The following is a 19722-nucleotide window of genomic DNA, read 5'->3' on the forward strand; positions in this document are numbered from 1 at the left end:
TTCCACATGCAGTAATCCTCTGTGTACAATTCTGGACCTGAACCATCCTACTAAGATAAAAAAAAGAGTTCACTTCTTTGATTTAGTTAGTCCTGGCCTATGCTTGTACCGCTCTGCCAATTGACCCCAGCTGTTGGAGGAACTGCCCTTTCTTGGGGTAAGAGCAGAATTCAGTCTCCATGTGTATTTATCCAATGCTCCACCATGGACTGCTCCACCAGTGGACTTGGGTCTGTCCAAGAGGGACCATAGTCTGGTAGGCTGAAAGTGGAATTCAGCTGCATCCCCTTAATCAGTGCTATACATGGCCTTCTTTCATTAAATATGTGTTATGGGTTCATGCTAAATGAACTTGGTGTTTTTTGGCTCTCTGCTGCTGCCACAGGGGAAAGTGGTAGGTTGAAGGGTGGGGCCCTATTGTCAAGTAGTTGTTTTATGTTCTCTGCAGCATGCAGTGGTGAAGATTGTGAGAGAGAAGTACTTGAGGACAACAGCATTCAACAACTTGGAGCAGCTACAAGCTTTCCTGAGTGAGCTGTATGTGTACCTGGTGGATCAGATGCACATTGCTCTAAACCAGGTAGGAAGACACCCAGTCACATAGTAAGAACATTGTCAAGTGTGACTTGGAATGTATTTATTTCACTATGGAGCTGAGCCCTGACATGGCTTTCTTAGAAATCAGTGGGGGCAGGATCAAGCCCTGAATATGCAATTACTACAATTAGCCTAACATGCAGACCCTGAGACATTTTTAATCTACATTATCTAGGTACTTCTATGGTCCCTGAAGGAACAAAATATGGACACCATGTAGAATCAAGCACGTGGGTTTATTACGCACAGCGCTGGCGGAGTGTCACCTTGCTTATTAGGCTCAGAGACACTGCCAAACAATTGATTACAATGGATTATATGGATTTTCCATGGGCAGAGGGAAATGACGGGGTAGGCAGTCCCAAACCCCTGGATAGGTCTAGCAGCAAGACAAGATAAGCACAGTAGCCAATAGTCAAAGATTACATGATGTCTCCCCCCATGGTTTCAGGTTAACACATGACACATAATTAGTACACAGGTGTTTTCCTTTAAACAATGTATAGAGTGTGTTAGTATAATATATATGTTGAATTCTGATTTGGGGTCCATAGGAATGAAGTAGCTCCTCTGATTGTCCAAAAGGTACATACCTAGGGGTTAAAGCAAAGAAACATTGAAAAGTATATGGTAATAGAAATTGTCTTTCAAGTTGCTCATTTGTGCTTCTAAGGCAGGGACTGGTATCTGGGGTGGGGAAGAGGATGCCATATCTCATACTGACATGTTTGAACCTTTTCCATAAACTCAAGGTTGGTATGTGGGGAGAGCATGGTTACCTCCTTGCAGAGGAGTATACACACAGATCCAGACATAGGGCCTCTTTCATTCCTTTGGTCTGTTTGCAGCTTTTAGATAAAGCCACCAATTTACAGCTCCCACCTGGCTTTTGCTGACCAAGCTTATTTTAGCAAAAAGCATGGTTGTCTTTCGTTTGTTCTGCTCTCTTAGCTAATATTGTCCACTATTTGCTAGGCCTCTGGCCTCTTGACCAAACTCTGGACTTTGGGCCTGTAAAAAGAACTGACACAGCCTATATCAGATTTTTACATAAACAGCATATGGATTTCGGCCCTTCAGTCCCATAGCCATAGAGTATGTATGCGTATGAGGTGTCTTTGGGTTGATGTATTTTAGGGGTGGATGAGGAGATGTCAGCTAGCAGACTCCGATATATGATACAGATCTTTCATTGTGTATCAAAGACCCACACTGGTGACATTACACAAATTACTAAAGTAGGAAGCTTGCAATATTCTTGGTCCATATGGAAGTCCTTAGATGTTTCTTCGGTTTTTAAGATTGTGACCTTCTGATACCACTAGACCACAGGTGTAAATAATGAGGAAGACACCTGGCTTATGTGGTGAAGATAGCTTGAAGTCCGACATGATTTTACATACCTGATAGTGAGGTACAGATGAGAGAGATGCAGGAGTGAGTCCCATTTGCCATCAAAAGTCGGAATGATTTATAATTTGTCGCCCCTCCTGTAATGTATTGCATTTTGTATCACACTGGATTTGTACAGTGATGCCACAGAGTGACCTAGTTCATCCTTGCCAAACTTCTGTGTGCTGATTTGACTTAATTTTATCTCCTGTGTCCTTGTCTCTTAACAGATACTGTCACAAGAGAGTACTGTCGTTACCTCACCCACCTTCACAAGCTGTGAGCAGCTCCGACTCTTTGCTCATGAAGCCGAAGTCAATGAGGACTATGCTCTGGCATCTGTCTACTATCACGAGGTAAGGGAGCTTCTCCCTTCCCTTCCTTCTCTCCAGGCATATTGTTTGGTACACAGTGTGTTATAGGGATGACAGTGGAACTGAAATCAACGAGGGAGGAATAGCTCAGTGGTTTGAGCATTGGCCTGCTAAACCCAGGGTTGTGAGTTCAATCCTTGAGGGGGCCATTTAGGGATCTGGGGCAAAAATTGGGGATTGGCCCTGCTTTGAGCAGGGGGTTGGACTAGATGACCTCCTGAGGTCCCTTCCAATCCTGATATTCTATGATTCTATGAATGAAGACCTCAAGTTTCTTACTGTAAATCCACTGTAGGCTGGGCACAGTGAAGGAAGAAAGATGCTGCTCAGTAGGCTTAGCACTTAGCATTGTGAGTTGTTTGTCAGGATAATGTTTATCTCAGGCTGAACCATAACAGAGGCTGACCATGTCATTGTGGGCTTTCATCCTGATGGGGAGGGGAAAAGAAAGGATCTGATGAGCTGTCACAAAAGGCAGCTAGAGTGAGAACTGGAAGATTATGTCATCTAACAAGAGGGGAAGGAGAGCTAGAAGGAAAAGCAACAAGACTGGCTAAAGATGGAGAAGTCTCTGCTCCTTACTGCCAGGTGAAGGAGGCAAAAAGACTGAAAGTGGGTAGACTGAAAATTGATACTGGTCATGATCCCTGCTTAGGAGAAACTCTAGCTCATAGCAAATAAAAGCTGACAGTTGGCAACCAAATGTTGGGGTGAAGGTACAGAAAGGGAAATTAGCATAAAACTGGAACCCCTCATTCTAAACTTCTTCTGCATCAGCTAAAACTCCAGGAATCCTAACTGTAGCAATTATATCTTATACCTAGAGGCTGGCTCGTGACCGCCAGATTGTCCAGCACTGGCTAGATTATGGGGCATTCTGCCTCCTGATGGAGGAAAATATCAAAGCCCAGGAGTGTTTTCGTGAAGCTCTTTCTCTGAACCCAAGTCACCTGCACAGGTACTGCTGGTTCCGGCTAGGAGGGATGGCAGAGAGAGGGGTCTGTTTAATGTCACTGATTTAATCAGTTGTGGATCTTTATGGATAACCTGTTTGACACCGTCTCTAGCTTGCTGCTGTGTGGTATCATAGCTGTCATGATGGAGCACTATGAAGAGGCAGAAATCTTCTTTGAGGATGCCACCTGCTTGGAGCCATCCAGCATCGTGTCCTGGACTCTCTTAGGTATGAGATCAACTGAATATGTACTTTTGATAAACTCTGTAGACCTTATGTTTTGCTCCTTATTTTGGTCCTGATCCCCATTGCTAGCTCTGGTGCTGTAAGAGCAGGAGTATGGAACCCAGCAGAACAGAGGGAAATAGCTGCAACAACTCCTCATTGTGCAATTTTTTTGTCTCCTCTCAGGTTTGTTCTATGAAATACAGGAAAATGATATTCGGGTGGAGATGGCCTTCCATGAGGCTAACAAACTACTGAAGGCACAACTGGCCAAAGAGAAAAATATCGCTGAAGCTGCTGAAGAAGGAGGAAAAAAGCTACACTCTCTTTCTGCCACAGTTCTAAGACCTGTCACTTCTCCCCAGGAAGACACCCTACCAGGTAAGTCAGCAGTGTAGCCAGCAGCCAATCAGAGACTAGCGAGAAGGGCACTCAGATTTAATGTGGAGGGATGGTGTCCAGTGAAACACATGAGAGGAAAATTAGTGTTGGCTCTTTTGACCCAAGCAGTCAATCAAAGTGGGGGCACTGGGGATGTTCCAGTTGGAAGAAGAAATTGATGGAGTCTGGTATATTCTTTATTGTAATCTTGTTTATTTAAAAAGAATATGCAAAGTCCTGTTTCTCTGACTGCAGAAGGAACCAAGAACAAAAGGAGCAGCTTCTTAGCTTACCACCCCCAAGTCTACCAGCACCAGATCTGAAAGTTCTAGCTTTCTCTTTTAAGGGCATATCTACACTTGCAAAGTTACAGCACCACTCAGAGAGCGCAGAAGGGAAACCGCTGTTGTGTGTTCACACTGACAGCTGCCTAAGCAATAGCGTGTTCACACTTGCAGCACTATTCAGAGTGGTGCACTCTGGGCAGCTATCCCACAGAGCACCTCTTTCTCTTCTGCCGCTAAGACTTGTGGGAAGGCGGAGGGGGTCACAGAGCATCCTGGGTCCATTCCCAATGCCCCGTGATTCATTGCTTTGCATTCCATCAATCCCTGTGCTTCCGTCCGCATTTGGCGCCATCTTTCAACCGTTTGTGTACTGCGCGCCCTGCCTCTTTCAGGGTGCATGAATGGATCCCGAACTGCTGACCAGTATGCTGCTCGCTCTGACCAACATGTCATGGGTGGTAGTGGAGTTATTCCTTACACTCCTCTTGCCTTTGTAGTTTAACATGGATTTCGCCACATGTAGTAGCTACGACACAAGATTGCTTCTGGCATTCACAGAGGTGCCGACCACAGTGGAATGCCGCTTTTGGGCTCGGGAAACAAGCACTGAGTGGTGGGATCAAATCGTGATGCATCTGGGATAACGAGCAGTGGCTGCAGAACTTTCGCAGGAGGAAAGCCACATTCATGGGACTGTGTGATGAGCTCACCCCAGCCCTGCGGCGCAAGGACACGAGAATGAGAGCTGCCCTGTCACTGGAGAAGTATGTGGCGATAGCACTGTGGAAGCTAGCTACTCCAGACTGCTACCGATCAGTCGCTAAGTAGTTTGGAGTGGGAAAGTCGACCATTGGAGTCGTGTTGATAGAAGTGTGCAGGACCATTAATCGCATCCTGCTCCGAAAGACTGTGACTCTGGGCAACGTGTGCGACATTGTGGATGGCTTTGCACAAATAGGCTTCCCTAATTGTGGCACGCACATTCCAATTCTGGCACCAGACCACCTAGCCACCGAGTACATTAATTGCCAGGGGTATTTCTCAATGGTTCTCCAGGCGCTTGTGAATCATTACAGACATTAACGCAGGCTGGTCCAGAAAGGTGCATGACGCACGCATCTTTCGGAACACTGGCCTGTTCAAGAAGCTGCAAGCAGGGACTTTCTTCCCGGACCAGAAGGCCACCGTAGGGGAAGTCGAAAGCCCATTGTGATTCTGGGAGACCCCGCCTACCCCTTAATGCCATGGCTCATGAAGCCATACACGGGGCAATTTGACAGCAGCAAGGAGCAGTTCAACAACAGGCTGAGCAAGTGCAGAATGGAGAGTGCATTTGGCCGTTTAAAAGCCCACTGACGCTGCCTTGATGGGAAGCTGGACCTGGCCGATGACAATATTCCTATGCTTATAGCTGCATGTTGTACACTTCATAATATTTGTGAAGGAAAGGGTGAAAGTTTCACTCAGGGCTGGACCACTGAGATCAGCGCCTGGAGGCTGAGTTTGGACAGCCAGAGACCAGGGCTATTAGAGGGGTGCACTGCGGGGCCATAAGGATCAGGGATGCCTTGAGGCAGCAATTTGAAGCTGAAAGCCACTAATATTTGTTGCTATGCACAGGAGTGCAGTGCTTGTAATGCTAGGAGGTGATTGTGATTGGTACAGACAATGCAATATGAAGGTTTAACATAATTGTCTGTTGCTTTGCAGGGCTCTGTTTGCTTTCAATTAATAGAATAAAGATTGCTTTCAAACCAACACAATTCTTTTATTAAAAAATAACAACCAGAGGACAGAGTCAAACAAAGAAACCATCAGCAGTGAGGGGGATGAGGGAAGGAAAGGTCACAGGAGGAGGTGGGATCCCGGAATGGCTAAAGATTTCTATATGTCCAGGGATCATATCCAGTCTTCTCCTTTGGAGTACAATGCAGCGGGTACTGTACTTCAGCAGGACCAAACTGCAGAGGGATGGGTGTTGAATGCAGTGGGTAGTGGGAGTCCGGAGTGCTGGACTGTGACGGGAGAGGAGTGGAATGCCGCGGGTATAGACTGGAGCCAGGAGGTAGATAAGAGCGTGTTGGCAGTGTCTGCAGGGAGCATGGGAAAGAGTTTTGTAACAGTGGCTTTAGGAGAGGGCGGGCGTGGAGCTGCTCGGTTTGCAGTGCTAGTATCGCCTGGAGAATGAGCCGCTCCGTGGCTTCCTTCTGGCTTGCTGCGTTCTCCTTTTAGTCCCCTTCTCGCTGTCCTGCCACTCCTTCAATTCCTGTTTCTCAGCGGTGGAATGCATCATAACATCATGCAGAAAGTCCTCAGTTCTTTGTGGCCACTTTCTAATTCTGCGTAGCCATTCAGCCACCGATAACAAAGAGGGAGGCTGGGCTCCCAAGGTAAAATGCAACATGTTACAGAAGCAGTATTGTTTGCAACACACAGACAACAGTGATTCAGTGATTTAAAACACAGCCAGTACTCACACCTGTCACTAACTGGCTGACCCCAGGCAAGCACACATGAGCCACAAGACCCCCAAAATGGTGAGTAGCCACAGGGGCAGGGTAAATCACTCTTCCCGGACCCTGCTGTACACTGGGCACGTGTCTCTTGGGGAGAGCCAGTACTGTAGGGGAGCCTGATAATCATTTCTGTCCCCACATTTTCCACAGGATGTGATCGTTATGGAAGATATCTCACTGCAGAGGGTGAGCAGGGAATCAAGGGAGGGTCTTCTCCAAGACTGTGGCTTCTGCCCTGGCACTTATGCAGCTTGCCTGTGTGCAGCAATGGTGTCCCCCATCCCCCTCTGGTGATGGCACAGTGGCGTGGGAAAGTTACTGTTAATGGGGCAAGAAACAAAGCAATTCTGCCGAAGAACCTGCGGCAGCGGATTGTCCAGTATCTCCATGAGAGTTTCCTGGAGATCTCTGAGACAGATTCCTGTGAGGTGAGGGAGTCAATCAACAGCCTGTTCTGCAGCTCAGACTAGGCATGCAGTGGAAGACAAACCTGCTTTCTGCAACCCTCTTGCCCCCAACAACTCGCTTTAGTGAGTCCCAAAATCAAACCCACTCACCAGGGGCCTCCTCTCTTGTTTGCGTTTCGCCAACATCCAACAGCTGTGACTGGCTAGCCTCCTCTGGGGTAGAAAAGAGCTCCTGGCTGCATGCATCTCTGGCCTCCAAGTCTTCCTCTGCCTCTGGGTCCCCCTCCCCGTCCATATCCTTGTCCAAGATTTCCTCCTCCTGGCTCGGTCCACTCTTGACTGACCCGTGAGCCACCAAAGTATCCACAGTGGTCTTTACAGTGGAGGTGGGGTCACTGCCGAGTATTGCGACCAGCTCTTTGTAGAACCGGCAGCTCGTGGGCACAGCACTGGAGCGGCGGTTTGCCTCCCATGCCTTGTGGTAGGCGTTCCGCAACTCCTTCACTTTGACCCTGCACTGCAGTGTGTCCTGGTCACGGCCCCTTTCTGTCATGCATAGTGAAATCTGTCTGTAGGTATCATATTTCCTATGGCTGGAGTGCAGCTGGGACTGGACAGCCTCCTCTCCCCAAACGCTGCAGAGGTCCAGCAGCTCGGCATTGCTCCAAGCGGGGGATCACCTGATGCGTGGAGCAGGCATGGCCACCTGGAAAGACGCGCTGAGACCACTGCACGTATCACCAAGAAAACAGGAAGGGGACTTTCAAAATTCCAAAGGAATTTATGGGGTGGGGGATGACGGTTGGTCACCTAAGGGCAGGGCAGTAGAGTTCAAACCGATGACAAGAGAAGTGAGAAGAGGCATTGTGGGACACCTCCCGGAGGCCGATCACAGCACTGTAATCGACCAGGGTGTCTATGCTGGCACTGCAGTGCTGTAGTCCCGGCGCAGAAAACTCAACGCCTCTTGTTGGGGTGGTTTTTTTACAGCGCTGCAACTGCACAACTTCGGAGTAACAATGCAGAAAGCTGCTTTACTGTGCAGAAACTTGTCAGTGTAGACAGGGCCTTACTGATACTTCATTATAACTTTGCAAGGTATTAATGTAACGAAAAATCCATTCCCAGTGATTTGCATCCAGGGCAGTATTTTCCCAGCAGACCTGGAACCGTGCTAGTTCTGCAATTTTCTGAGTTCTCTCGGGTACAGCGTCTTGCTAAGAAGTGACCAGTTTATGGAGAACTTTTCATTGCACTTAATCCATTGTGGGGTTTAGTTCCAGATGAGGCTCCAGATGGCTCCCTGAAAGTACAGCCAGATTCTGTAGAGCCTGTTGTAACTATCCACCTGCCAGAAGATGACCCTGCAGTGAAACTGACCAAGAAGCTTTCTCCCACTCTCAATAAGAACAGGGAGACGTCCCAGAAAGGTTAGAAAGTGGGGTCCGTGGCTTAGAGTACCGGGGCAGAGGGTTGGGACTTCACAGCAACCAGTGGCAAAGATGTGGTGAGATTAAGTACAGATAATATTGGAGATAGTCAGTAAAAGCTAATTTACTTGCCGTTCAGTTCATCCAGATAGGGTACAAAGCAGCAGGGTTTGCTCTCCAACCCAGGTTAGGAATCTTCAGCAAAGTGGATTATCTTGTAAACGGTCCAGCCAGAGCCCAGCCATTAAACAGCGCCTGAACCAAGCCCCGCAAGCCTGAGTGAACTGTCATGGGCCAGCCCTGGGTTTTTAATTGTACTATAGATGTACCCTTTGTGACAATAGTGTAGCTTCCTTTTGCATCATTTATCAAAACTTAAGCACTTAAAAAATCAAAGAAATGACTAGTTAAGGTCAGCTGAGGCCTATCTGGCTCACATAATAAACAAATACTTGATTTGGTTTTGGATTATCACTGTTATTCTGAACCTCTGGTCTTTACAGCACCCATGAGCCTCTCTCTCTTGCTGTTATTTCAGTAATGAAGAAACCTAGTGGAGGAGCACTTGATCCATCACATGCGGTGGCTCCTGTCCCCATTTCTGGACTTTCACAGCCCTCCCACACAATCTTCATGGAGACCATACACTTCTTGATGGAGGTCAATGCTCTACAGGTCTGTGCAGCATAAACTGGGGAAGGAAGGTGGCATTAGGATTTTGAACTCATTTCAATGGGTGACATTTACTTCCCTGTGGTATTAAAATAGTGAGATCATGGCAGCTTCCAGTAGGATGTTCTTATGGGTTTAAAGAGTGGGCTATGCAGACTCAACTCATCGAATATCAGTCAAGTCAACATTACTGTCAAGTGCTGATAAGATATGGCTGTTTAGAGAATTCAGAACTGAAATGATCCTAAGATGCATCAAAATAACCTTAGCTAGGCAAAGTAATAGGAGTGTTCAAACCCACCACTGGCTTGTTGCAGGAAGAACAAGTAATCCAATTTTTGTCCATAACACGGCCTCTTTCAAGGATAGTTTTGAGAGGAAACACCTATTATTTTGATGCATCCTACAGACCAGGTGGTCACTTCTTGGATCAGAATAGCCATCCAGGCACTTCTGTGTGCATCTGAGTAACCTTTCACATGCATGTGGAGTAGGCCCTTCCAAAACAATGGCTCCCTGTGGGTTTCATCAGCTGGAACTCCCCCTGTGACCTTGGATTTCACAATAGCCAACATATGTTGCATTTAATCGTAGCAGTACAGAATAACTAAAAGAGTTGTGAAGAGGACTCCTGGCACATATATTGTTCCATAGACTTTCACCTGTCCACATCATTCTGATGTATAAGCATACACTTTTGACCTTAGTGCTCCTCTATCACTGATGCTCTGGGCAGTCTAGTTCCTCCTTTGATTACGGTCACTCACTGCTTGTAGTATTTCTTCCCAGGTGATGCCAGCGCATTCACTATCTTCTGACACTGTCTTCTGCCGTTCTTCCTTTGCCTTCCTCATTTTCGCTTTCCTCTCTCCGGCACCCAGTTCAATGCTTTCTTATCATATTGCCTCATGCATTAAAACCATGCAATTTTAATATCCCAAAGGAGCAAAAAACACTTTCCAAACCAATATACAATAAAAACAGCAGCTCTAGGAAAGGGTGTGCAGTGGGAGGCCATGGAGGTACCTGGGAGACTCACTGCCCAGACCTCCTCCTCAGTCCCAGTGCCAACTTGTATGTGCCCCACATCCCCTAATCCACATTCTGTCTCTTACACATTCATCCTCCCTTCAAGTTAAAACCAGCAGCACCAGTATCAGTCTATTGGACAACCCTTGTCCATTAGACCAGAGACACTCTGAGCAACCACTGGGGGTTTGTCAGAGGAACTAGTCATAACAGCACTCCAAGCTCCTCTTGTCTGGCAACTTGTCTTTCAGTTCTGTCCCCACTATCTCCTAGCCTGTATTGACAGGGACCTCCTCGAATGCCGTGACTTCCACATTGTGCTGTATGACGTTAACCTGACAGAGAAGGGATAGAAAATCTTCTGAGTGTTAACAGCAAACAAAGAAAACTAAAAGCAACTGAAACTAAAATTTCAAAGGAAAAAATGTATCTGTCCAGGGTTTGAACTGCTAATGAGACACCCTATCATTAAATCAGAGGGTGCCTTGAGGGAACATGTAAAGTCATCTTGAAACATTACCTGTGTGTTCCGAAATGTACAGTGCATGGTGAGCATTCAGAGTGTCTGTCACAGAGGAAGCTGCCTGTTTTCCCTTTGCTCCATGCTGGGAGCAGAACAGTGGTTGGGATGTCCATGGCTGGAGTTAGTTTCATTACAATGCCTGTGTGTGGCTTTCTCTTTCAGTTTGTTCACAGGGCGCTAGCACATGAGCTACTCTGCCAGCAGGAAGGACCCAGCTGTGAGTATTACCTAGTGCTGGCACAAACACACTTGCTCAGGAAGGACTTCTCTAAGGCTGAAGAATGTCTGCGAGAGGCTATCCAGACTGACTACCTGGTAACTATGTTTTGTAGCGCTGTGCTGCCCTGAGCAGTCACCATGCTCTCTCGGAACACAATGAGCTTTGCAGAACAATACAGTCTGTCCCCTGCTATGTTCGTTCCAATGGGTCAGATCCTGAGGTCTTGACTCAATCTTTATTCAATCAAATTCCCATTACAGTCAGTAGGAGTTTGCCTAAGCAAGGATTACATGAAAGTTGAGTCAAGTGTCAGGGGGTAGCCGTGTTAGTCTGTATCCCCAAAAACAACAAGGAGTCCGGTGGCACCTTAAAGACTAACAGATTTATTTGGGCATAAGCTTTTGTGGGTAAAAAAACCACTTCTTCGGATGCACCATAAAAGTTGATTAAGAACATCAGGATTTGGCCTGTTTCACTTCTCTCCCCTTTATTTAGTTCATTATTTTGCATTCTAGTTGATCTTCTAGAGGCACCACAGCAGGGTGAAGACGCATATCTCTGTCTTTCTTTCCCCTCGGTGTATATGTTACTCTTGGGGGAATTCTGCGCCACTATGCAATGCAGAATTTTGCAGAAATTAACATTGTGCATGCAGAATTTCCTCTCCCCCACAGAAATGGGCTGCAGTGCTGCTGGCCGCAGAGCCCAGCTTGCACGTTGAAGGTGGGGGGGAGGGAAGGGGGGGAAGCTAAAGGGTTCCTGACAGCTGCAGTTCCCAGCATGCCCTGTGGGAAGGAAAGGGCAGCACACAGCAAACGCCATGCAAGCCTGGGATTGAGCATCAGGCTGTTTGTACCTCTGGATCCCTGTGCTCTGGGGGCCAGGTATCTAGGCCGGGTGGGGGGGACGGACCACAGCTGGGCTCTGGTGGGGAGGGGAGCAGATATCTGGGCTAGGGGGAACCCGTGTCTGGGCTGGGTGGAGAGGGGGTTCAGGTGTATTGGCTGAGGCCCCCGCCCCAGCTGGGCTGTGGAAGGGAGGGGTTGTGGGTGGCTGAGCTCTGTGGGGTGGGGGGAGAGGGGGAAGGGGACAGAGAAACAGAAGTTGGGTTGTCATAGGGCTTTCTTTAACTCCCTACCCTGGGGGGAATTTTTGTGTGTGTCTGTATTGTTACAGACATACTTGCTGACAGGCATTTTGAAATAAATTACAAAAATAATTGAAACTGGCGTGATTATGCAGTGTTATTTTCACAAATAAAATTTGCAAAATTTTGCAGAATTTAAAATATTGTGTGCAGAATTTTTAATTTTTTGGTGCATGTCCCCAGGAGTAATATGTCTCTTTCTCCCTGTGTGAACATGTGCACTTCTCTATTTCATTCATTATATATATGAATGAAATAGAGAACTGCAGATATTCGGATGAAAGGGAGATGGATCTTTTGTGATTGTCAGGTTGAATGGAGCACGCAGACAGCAGCAGAACTAATATCGCTACATGTTTTTTAATATTTGTATTTATCACGGAGTAGGCCCCCATTGTGCTAGGTGCAGTAGTTGTTGTGCAAGTACTCCTTGCTACAGACTCAAACTTGCTTGTATGTAAAATACGTATCTGTAAGCAAATAGCCTTCATCATCTCCCTTACTTCTGGGCTTAGATGCTAGCCAATTAATCTCTTGCCCACTTTGCCCTATCTGTCTCACTTTGTCTAACTACTGGGTTTGTTTACATAGAATCCAAATGTTTGGGCACAGAAAGGACACCTGTGCTACCTGAGTGGAAATCTTAGTGAGGCAAAGGAATGCTATGAGCGAACCATCAGCTTTGTAACAGACGCTTCTGAGATGCACTTTGTTTACCTGCGATTGGGGTCCATCTATCTGAAAGAGAAAGAGGTGAGGAGCTGAACATGGGATCTAAGAATGGGAGATAAACCAATGCAGGGAAAGTAACTATTCTGGGTGAATAAGGTGAATTACAACTTTTATTTTCCTAGCTGCAGATCAGATAATACAATTAAGTCTTTTAATGAACTCAACTCTTTGGAGCAGAGATCTGTTTTACTTCTCATGGGGGGGAGGGATAGCTCAGTGGTTTGACCATTGGCCTGCTAAACCCAGGGCTGTCAGTTCAATCCTTGAGGGGGCCATTTAGGGATCTGGAGCAAAAATTGGGGATTGGTCCTGCTTTGAGCAGGGGGTTGGACTAGATGATCTCCTGAGGTCCCTTCCAACCCTGATATTCTATGATTCTTTGTGTGTACGTGCCTAGCGCCAATCCTGATCAGGATCTCCAGGTGCTGCTGTAATAATAACCCCAATAATTTTTCTAGTGCTAGATAAACATTTCTTATTAGCTTGTTAATCTGAGGCTCTCAGGGGCTATACAGGCAGAACTGCCTGCTATGGGAAATGTGAGTAGGTTCTTGGACACAACCAACAGCAGTTGGATGGTAGTGTCCCCTCCCATATGAGCCCTGTTGGAAATATGGTGGTTTTAGAGTGCCTGTGGAGGAAGAGCAGCCAGGGTGCAGAGTGAATGGTTACCTTAGAGAGAGCAACTTACTGATCTCTTCTCCTGGCAGTATGATAAGGCAAAGCGCACCTATATGCTGGCCTGTAAGAAGTCCTCATCCTGCCTGACCTGGCTGGGAGTAGGAATCGCTTGCTACAGGGTAAGAGAGTGAAAAGCATCCGTGCTTGTCCAGTCTTTAGATAATTGCATGGATCTTGGGAAGATGAGACGATGACTTGACTTTCCACTGTTCCCCTTTCCTTAGGTAAAAGCTTTTCACCCAAACTATCTGGGGGACCAGAGTTCTCTACAGCTGTTCTTAGGGTAAAGACCACATTGCAGTGAGTGCTATCATGGTTACAAGCATGAGACTCACTGATGCTAGAATGGAAAGTGTGTGAGAGAAAAATTACTCTAACCAGCTGTACAACAGACAATCACTGTATAGCAATTAACTCCTTCTGGGGCTAAAGTCTCTTTTCCCGGTGTGACGTCCTGCTTGGGGTACCCAGATCTGGGAGACACTGTCTTACCCCTCAGCCTCAGCAACTGAGAGCTTTGGTCTCTGACACTAGCTCATCTGCCTTCCCAGCAAACTCTCCAGGATTCTGCCAGTCCAACCTTTGCCTTGCAGGTAACAGTCAATGAACCCCAATTCCCGAGTTCCCCAGAAACATCTCTCTGTGATGTCCAGTCCTTCTCACTGGACACTCACAGAAGTTAAGTTTGCTGCCTCTAAAGAGACAGAACACACACCAGCCTGTTAGGTCACCTCAAGATTTACACTTTACTGTAATACACAGCATACTGAGATGGCTTTGAAGTAAAACAAGAATAAGTTTATTAACAAGGAGAAGACATAAGTGTTAATAAATAAGAATAAAAGAAACAGGTATGATTACAATTGAAACCAAACACAGCACACTTTCAAGTGACTAAAACTTAATTTCACAAGTTACTATCTTTGTCTAAGCAAGTTAGACACCTGTAGTTAGTTTCCAGTGACTCTTGCCTTTCAGGCCAAACAAATCCAGCTTTCATAGGCTCGGAAGATGCTGAACACTAAGTCCCCTCAGTGATGGATAACCAAAATGGGATTTTGCTTGTCTTTATATCCCCTAAAGTTCATTGTCTCTGGAGCCAGGAAAGCTTCCTGGGGTGCGGATTCCATCCCCCATCATGATTGTTAAGCAGTTTCCTCCCCTTCTTGTTAGCTTGATGGCTTTATTTAGTTTAAATATATATATATTTGCATTGTCCTCTGCTTGTGATCAAGCTGGTGAGACAAATAAATACACATTCCTTTGTCTAGGGAAGGCTGGGCTTACGTGCTGCCTCCCAGACATATCTTAACATATTTCCAGCACACATCTATAACTTTTTGTATACATACATACATACATACATACACACACTATGCAATGATTATGGGGACCAGCATGTTACCAGTTTGCATAAGATACCTTACGTAACACCTATTAGATACAGGTTATGACAACAATGTTTCGGGGCACTGAGTGTGTCAGGCCTGCTGTGAATTACAGTATGACATGCCCTCTACCAGTTGGTATTGAGGGCTCCCAGAGTCACACTCAGTACGTTGTCACATAGGCATGCAATCACTGTGCTGGACTTCATTCTAAATGAGCACCTACCTGTATGCAACCTAAGTGTCAACAGGAAGGATCCTTTTTCTTTTGGCTCACCTTGCTTTCTCCCTTGGAAGGAATGTACGGAAGTCAGCAGATTGGAAGGGCTACCAAGAATATTCCTTTCTTTATTAAAGATGTGAGGATTTTCAGAATAGTTTAATAAAGACAGAGACACAGGCCTGAGATTCCTGCAGACATAAAGAGTGTAGCATCTCCCAAGGGGCTGCTTTGCAAGGTTCCCTCATCTGAAGAAAGTGAATGGGAGGGTCAGGATGACTCTACTTTCCTCCTCAACCATCGTAAGGGTTCCCCAGTAGTTTCCAAACTCTAGACACATGGAGGTGGAAGAGTGATTGTTGCTTTCTTCGGTGAGAATAGTCCATGGGTAATTTGTAAGAGGACAGGGCTCCATTACTGGCTGGCTAAATCAGTAATGAGGGGCTTGCCCTCCAGTCAGGAGAGCTGGAGAGTCCAACATTGCAGTTGTCTCACTCCCTCTGCTCTAAATTTGTTACACTGTGTCATTATTACTGTATAATTCAAAGGAGCCCAGAGTGAGGATCACTTCTGAAGGTTTTTGTCACACTGATTTCTTTAGCTGTTGTATACCAGGTGCGTGTTAAACTCTGGGCAATATTTCACCTGCTGTTTGGTTTTTGCTCTCATCTCTCCCTCTCTCTGTAAAGCTGAAAGAAATGGCGGAGGCAGAAGATGCCCTCTCTGAGGCCAATGCGCTGAATAACAACAAGGCCGAAGTGTGGGCATATCTAGCGCTAGTCTGCATGCAAGTGAGTGTCCTATCTCAAGATCAAATGTGAGGAAACATGTTCTGCTTTATCTACATCAACATCTGTCTATATGTCTACAAGGTGCCTCATAGATTCCATTGGTAAATATAGATAGGTTTGGGGTTTGTTTTCTGGAAAAACAAAATGTGGAAGCATTTAAATGCCAAAAGAAACAATCTTCCCCTTTGTTTCTCATTACCCTTTCTCCTACTGAATACTGCAGAGATGAGGTATTCCTGTCACCCAGCCTTGTTAAAATGTGTCTCTTGACAGTAGCTGAAACACCTGATTTTGTCCTGTCAAACAAGCTTCTCACTGACTACTGGTGTTTTTCAGGGAGGAAGGCAGTTGGAGGCAGAGCAGTCTTACAAATATGCATTGAAGGTTTGTATTTTTCTCATCCCTTCTAGTTTGGGGGAAAAAAGCAGGATGCAGAGGTCAGCTCATGGTCTGTTGTCAATTAAAAAGGAAGACATCTATTTTTCTCATCAGAGGGTTCTGAATATTCCTATGGTGAGACGTACTTGCCCTTTTTCAGGTGTGAATTATATTTGAAAACAAGATAATTAAAGGTGACTGAGGCCTCTCCTGTCAGCTGCTATCATCTTGCTGGCATGTGATATCACTTCTGATATCAGCAGTAGGAAAATATTTGGTACGATCACAAAGAGGTTATTTCTATTTCCTTTATAGTCTCTAAGTGGGATTAGTTGGTTGAATCCTCCTTCATGGCCCAGAGTATTCTAGGAAGATGTATCTTAGGTGCTTTAAGACTTGTTCATGTGTCCCTGTTTGAGCCTCTTCTTTTCCATACAGTTAGAGCTGAAGAATGAGGAATTGCTCCAGGAAATCCATGAGGTACAGCGAATGGTTGGCTTTGGTAATCCATCATTCTGAGCACTTCCTGTTCTCTGATCTACGGTCTCTTCTGTTCAGTCAGGGGATGGGTGAACATCATGGTCTTGGCTCTCATTCAGTAATGAAACATTCCAAACTCCTGCTGCTATAGTGGATCATCAGGTGGTCTGGAGAAATTAAACCCCTCAATGGTGCTGGGGGAAAGGGGGTACCTCTAGATAGAAGACCATGGGAATTAATTCCCCTTTTATGATGTACTGGTTATGTTTAGTTCCTTAATACATTCATCAGCCCAGTTCACATGCTTTATGAAAAATAACTCTCATGTATAAAATAAGAAATAAAATAGCTTAGAAGCAATTAACATGGGGTGAGACTCGGAAAATTAACTCTAAAAATGGTATCATGAGGTTACAAGTGGATAGTTTGTTGTTAATTTCTCAGATCCCATTCTCTTAGTTTAGAAGTAAAAATATTTTCCTCCTAACTGCCAGTTCTATAAACTCCATCTGAGATCCGAAAGTCAAACTGAGTTCTTTCAGGGTTACTCATCTTCACCAGTATTAAAGCTTCTGCAGTTGACATGTAGTTAACAGTTTGGTTGATAATGCATGAGCCAGAATGGATTCCAGCTCTCTCTCCCATAGTTGTGTTGTGTAAGCAGTGGCAGAAAATGTATAAAATAGTAAAAACTTTTTATTGTCGGTAAGCAGATATGACTTGAAATAATTACAGTGAGCAGATTTATTGAGTAAGAAGGTACCATTTTTACAGTCACTTTTCAGAGTAGAACCATATTTTAAGGGCCATTATCAGAAAGGTATCTTAGGAAGTGATTATAGTCAAAAAGTAAGTAAGTGAGTGGTTTTATTATAATACACTGACACCTGACCATTAGATAGCCAACCACCATCGTTTTCTGTTAGGGTGGGGTTGGTAAAAGAAAACTACTCCTAAACCAGCAGTTAACCACTGATATTTCCATCATTCAGAACTGAAGCCTGGTTTCATCAGGATTATACCTTTAAAAATTATTATACATCTTTTCCTTATTTGGAGTCTTGTTCTTATTGTAGCAGTTTTGGCAGCCATATGGAAGGGAGGGTAGGAGAGATTATAATGCTGTGTTAATTTTATTCCTAATAAAATTAAGTTTCTGTACTTGAAAAAATCTTTGTATGCTTCTTGTTTGTAAAGCCTCCAGCTTTGTCCTGATGGGCTTCTGTGCTCATATGCTACCTGCCTTTACCGATATATCACCAGCAGGTCTTAAATCAGCAAGAGGCTGTGCTTTTGTTTTAGGGCCTCCCCAAGGGTGGGATTCTATTTGCACCTGAAATTAATCTTAGTCCATTTTTTATGCATCTAAAAACACCAAAAACCTTTTCCCCAAAGAGTTTATGTGGGTGTTCAAAAAACAAAAGGACACAAGCCCCGTATGTATTATCTTTCCCTCCCATCCCCTTATTAAAAAATCTACTCTCTTGCTTGGGTTTGACTTTTAAGAGGGCTGTTTTTGATTAATTTCTTTGTACTATGTTGTACACCACTTACTGGTATGTTTTACAACCTAGAGGTTGAGATGGCACTTCATAAACAAACATTATTATTATTTGTATTGTTGTAATGGTTGGGGGCCAAGTCATGGACCAGGACCCCATTGTGCTAGGCACTGTACAAAACACAGAACAAAAAAGATAGTCCCTGCCCACAAAGCTTACAATTACTGATTTTTTTTAAATTATTTGAATTCTTGCTATCCTAAGATAGGCAGAACTTTTATACTATTTAATGTCTAAAATGATGATTTTCCATCCTTTAGTCAGATTGATACTTCTCAAAAGAGACGTGTGTTTCTTTTTCCCACTTATTTTTGTTTGATTTTTAAAACAGTTCAGTAATTATGAGAACTGCTTATGGTACCAGCACCATAAAAACACAGACCAATGTGTATTGAAGAAGAGTCCACCTCACCTAGAAAATTATCAAAGAAAGATACAAAATCAACACAAAAAACAGAGATGCTTTGTAAGTCAGCTGGTTGGGTGGTGTAGTTCACCTATCAAGCTGAAGAGGGCTTTGCAAACTACAACAGATGCAACAGTGATTGAAACTGCTGGAGGTTTGTCCTCCTGCATTGTTATGATTAATAAACATTTATGTAGTGCCATAATTCTGCCACAAAGAATTTTCCATCTAAATTAGCAAGTATAGACCATGAAGTTAGATAGTGGAAAGGGGGTTAAAGAAAGGAGAGATGAGGGTTAATTATTATACAAAAAGAACGAGGAGTACTTGTGGCACCTTAGAGACTAACAAATTTATTTGAGATTAAGCTTTCATGGGTTAAAGCCCACTTCATCAGATGCATGCAGTGGAAAATACAGTAGAAAGATAGATAGATATACAGAGAACATGAAAAAATGGGGGTTGCCATTCCAACTCTAATGAGACTAGTCGATTAAGGTGGGCTATTATCGGCAGGAGGAAAAAAAACTTTTTTTTGTAGTGATAATCAGGATGGCCCATTTCAAACAGTTGACAAGAAGGTGTGAGTAACAGTAGGGGGGAAATTAGCATGAGTAAATAGTTTTTAGTCTGTGTAATGACTCATCCACTCCCAGTCTTTATTCAAGCCTAATTTAATGGTGTCCAGTTTGCAAACTAATTCCAGTTCTGCAGTTTCTCATTGGAGTCTGTTTCTGAAGTTTTTCTGTTGAATAATTGTGACTTTTAGGTCTGTAATTGAGTGTCCAGGGAGGTTGAAGCGTTCTCCGACTGGTTTTTGAATGTTATAATTCTTGACATCTGATTTGTGTCCATTTATTCTTTTGCATAGAGACTGTTCGGTTTGGCCAATGTACATGGCAGAGGGGCAATGCTGGCACATGATGGCA

At 44.8% G+C, this 19722-nt stretch overlaps 1 protein-coding gene across 1 annotated transcript in view; it reads left to right on the plus strand.

Annotated features, from left to right (window-relative positions):
• Window positions 1–17945, plus strand: part of CFAP70 (cilia and flagella associated protein 70) — a 42330-nt gene extending 24385 nt beyond the window's left edge. The window contains exons 15-26 of the mRNA XM_073362608.2: window positions 449–580; window positions 2220–2345; window positions 3188–3321; window positions 3431–3546; window positions 3730–3924; window positions 9103–9239; window positions 10951–11103; window positions 12747–12908; window positions 13598–13687; window positions 15866–15967; window positions 16304–16351; window positions 16784–17945. Coding sequence (XP_073218709.2) covers window positions 449–580; window positions 2220–2345; window positions 3188–3321; window positions 3431–3546; window positions 3730–3924; window positions 9103–9239; window positions 10951–11103; window positions 12747–12908; window positions 13598–13687; window positions 15866–15967; window positions 16304–16351; window positions 16784–16864 — 1476 coding nt within the window. The 3' untranslated portion in view covers window positions 16865–17945. The remainder of the gene's footprint in view (window positions 1–448; window positions 581–2219; window positions 2346–3187; window positions 3322–3430; window positions 3547–3729; window positions 3925–9102; window positions 9240–10950; window positions 11104–12746; window positions 12909–13597; window positions 13688–15865; window positions 15968–16303; window positions 16352–16783) is intronic.
• The last annotated feature ends 1777 nt before the right edge of the window (window positions 17946–19722 follow it).

Source organism: Lepidochelys kempii, chromosome 10, assembly GCF_965140285.1.
Source record: "Lepidochelys kempii isolate rLepKem1 chromosome 10, rLepKem1.hap1, whole genome shotgun sequence".
Classification (NCBI taxonomy): Eukaryota; Metazoa; Chordata; order Testudines; family Cheloniidae; genus Lepidochelys; species Lepidochelys kempii.